Genomic DNA, 2,589 nt, shown 5'->3' on the forward strand with positions numbered 1-2,589 from the left:
TTTAAGCTAAAGGTCTCCTAGCTGTGCAAGCAACAAGAAAAATTGAAGGACAATTCTTTCTGATTTATGAGGTTTTAAAACACAAACTTTTATAAACCTTTTTCCACAAGCCTCCAAGCCCCTCATTATTAATTATATGTTTATGAGTCCTAAAAATGATAACTGTATTTCTTGCACAAAAGTTATACATAGGTAGCTGTTCTCATAATCTCATTTATACATGATTTCCCTTTTTCCTTTATGTTTAATTTCTAGACTTAGAGATATCTTAAAAACCAATCCAGTCCCAATGCAAAAGCAGCAGCACCAGATTTGCGTAAAACCCACTTGATTGCTTCAACTTCCTCATCTCTCTCTGTGACTTGAACTCTAAGTATGATTTATCCCACTTCTTTCTTTAAATCATCAGAATTTACTCTTAATTTTTCCACTCTAGCTCTCTCTTAGTCTCTCACACACCAAATATAGAGAGAGAGAGAGAGAGTCATATAGAGACGACAGACATATATTCCCAGCTAGCTGCTAGCGGCTAGTTTATAAAGAAAACCAAAACCAAAGACACATATCATTGTCCTTGCGAGCTCAGCATAGCTAGCCAAACATGGGACGCCATTCGTGTTGTTTGAAGCAAAAGTTAAGGAAAGGTCTCTGGTCACCTGAAGAAGACGAGAAGCTCTTCAATTACATCACTAGATTTGGCGTCGGTTGCTGGAGCTCTGTTCCTAAGCTTGCAGGTACTTAATATTCACTACCCCTTATGCTTCAGCTACTGAATTTGCATTACTATATATGAAACTTGAACAAATGCTTGATGTTAATTACCTTTTGAAATTTCAAACAGGGTTGCAAAGGTGTGGTAAGAGTTGCAGGTTGAGATGGATAAACTACTTGAGGCCTGATTTAAAGAGAGGAATGTTCTCTCAGCAAGAAGAGGACCTCATTATTAGTCTCCATGAAGTTCTTGGCAACAGGTAATTAGTTAAAAACCATGAATAGCAATTAGAAATGGAGGAGGAGGAGTCAATAATTGTTTGTTTTGGCTGTGAATTTCATTAGGTGGGCTCAAATTGCAGCACAATTGCCAGGAAGAACAGACAATGAGATAAAGAACTTCTGGAATTCCTGTTTGAAGAAGAAGCTAATGAAGCAAGGGATTGATCCGACAACTCACAAGCCACTAACAGATGAAGAACTACTACTCAAAGACGATAAGACCAATATAGTCCACTGCTCAGAATTGAATAACGAGTCATCATCTTCCTTGCCACTAATGCCTGCTCATGAGCATCATCAAGAACTTCCTATGGCTAATTCATCACAAGGTCCAACATTTCTCCTTAACGAATCGAGTTACTTTGATGGTACTAGTACCGGAATGAGTACTACACAAGGTTCAAGAGCAGTTGCTGCCTTTGATTCTACTCTATCCTATTTCGAGTTCCAATCGAGTATCGATCCATCCGGGTACAATTCTGATTTTGTTACTAGTACTCAGTATCATCCCCCTACTACCAATTCCATTAGACCCTCTTTCAACTATGAAGCAATTATCGGATACAATTCAATGCCGAGTTTGGCGAATTCGGACCATGGAAGCATGTCAGGCGCCACAGACTTCTCCTTTAGTTCAAGCAATAGCTCAACTACAGGGTTCCATATGAACCACAACAACAATGTAGTGGAAAATAATGCAGGTGCCTTTTCTTGGGATATAAACACAGAGAACAAATTAGAGTCGTTGTTTCATCAATTCAATGGTCCGAAATCAGAGGAACTAGTGATGATGAAGCCTAATTCATCATCATGGGAAGAAGGGCAGCTTCATCATCATCAGCATCAGAACTCAGTAGATTTCAGTAGCTATCCGTTAACGTCGCTTTCAGAAGATCTAACAGGTGCAAACTTTGATGTCTTCCAGCATATTTGAAATTTGTAAAAAGAAAAAGAACCAATTTTTAATTTCTCTTTTCTTTTTTTTTTCCTGGTTTCTCTTTGGTTTTTTATTTTTCAAACATATACACATAGAGAGAGAAGTTGATAGTAACAGGGGGAATCCTACTGATGAAAAAGGGTTTGATTTATTTCCTTTTTTCTTTTACTGTATTTGGGAGCATATATTGATCCATTCTGTGTAATTTGTTTTTCAGAGAAAAATTGAGTAATAATATGATGATGATGCATGGTGAGTGTAATTAGAAATGTTGCTGTGGTCTTAATTATTCGATAATTATCTTTTCCGTTTTCGTGGTGAGTTTAACTAATGATGATGATTATAATATATGATGAGGAGGAGAGTGTTTTCATGTCTGTCATTTTCCTTCTGCTCATTCCAAAGGTTCTTGTCAATTAGAGCGGCCAAAATTAACTTGTCCAGAACCCACCAAACAGTGCTAATTAAGTCCAATTCGTATTATTAATCCCATTATTGATAACCCTAATCATATCTACGAAGAAATATATACACTGAACATGCATATAATCCATATATAGATACACACATATAGGTACATGCACACAGAGAGAGAGAGAGAGAGAGAGAGAGAGAGAGAGAGAGAGAGAGAGAGAGAGAGAGAAGTAAGTAAGTAAGTA

The 2,589-nt window shown here is 37.2% G+C and overlaps 1 protein-coding gene across 1 annotated transcript; it reads left to right on the top strand.

The window, feature by feature from the left end:
* The first annotated feature begins 469 nt into the window (after positions 1-469).
* On the top strand, positions 470-2,196 carry LOC101310124. Its single transcript, XM_004299085.1, has 3 exons — positions 470-734; positions 842-971; positions 1,057-2,196. The coding sequence occupies exons 1-3, from the start codon at positions 602-604 to the stop codon at positions 1,925-1,927; spliced, it is 1,134 nt and encodes a 377-aa protein (XP_004299133.1). The 5' UTR covers positions 470-601; the 3' UTR covers positions 1,928-2,196.
* Positions 2,197-2,589: the final 393 nt, after the last annotated feature.

This window comes from Fragaria vesca, linkage group LG5 (genome assembly GCF_000184155.1).
Source record: "Fragaria vesca subsp. vesca linkage group LG5, FraVesHawaii_1.0, whole genome shotgun sequence".
Taxonomy (NCBI): domain Eukaryota; kingdom Viridiplantae; phylum Streptophyta; class Magnoliopsida; order Rosales; family Rosaceae; genus Fragaria; species Fragaria vesca.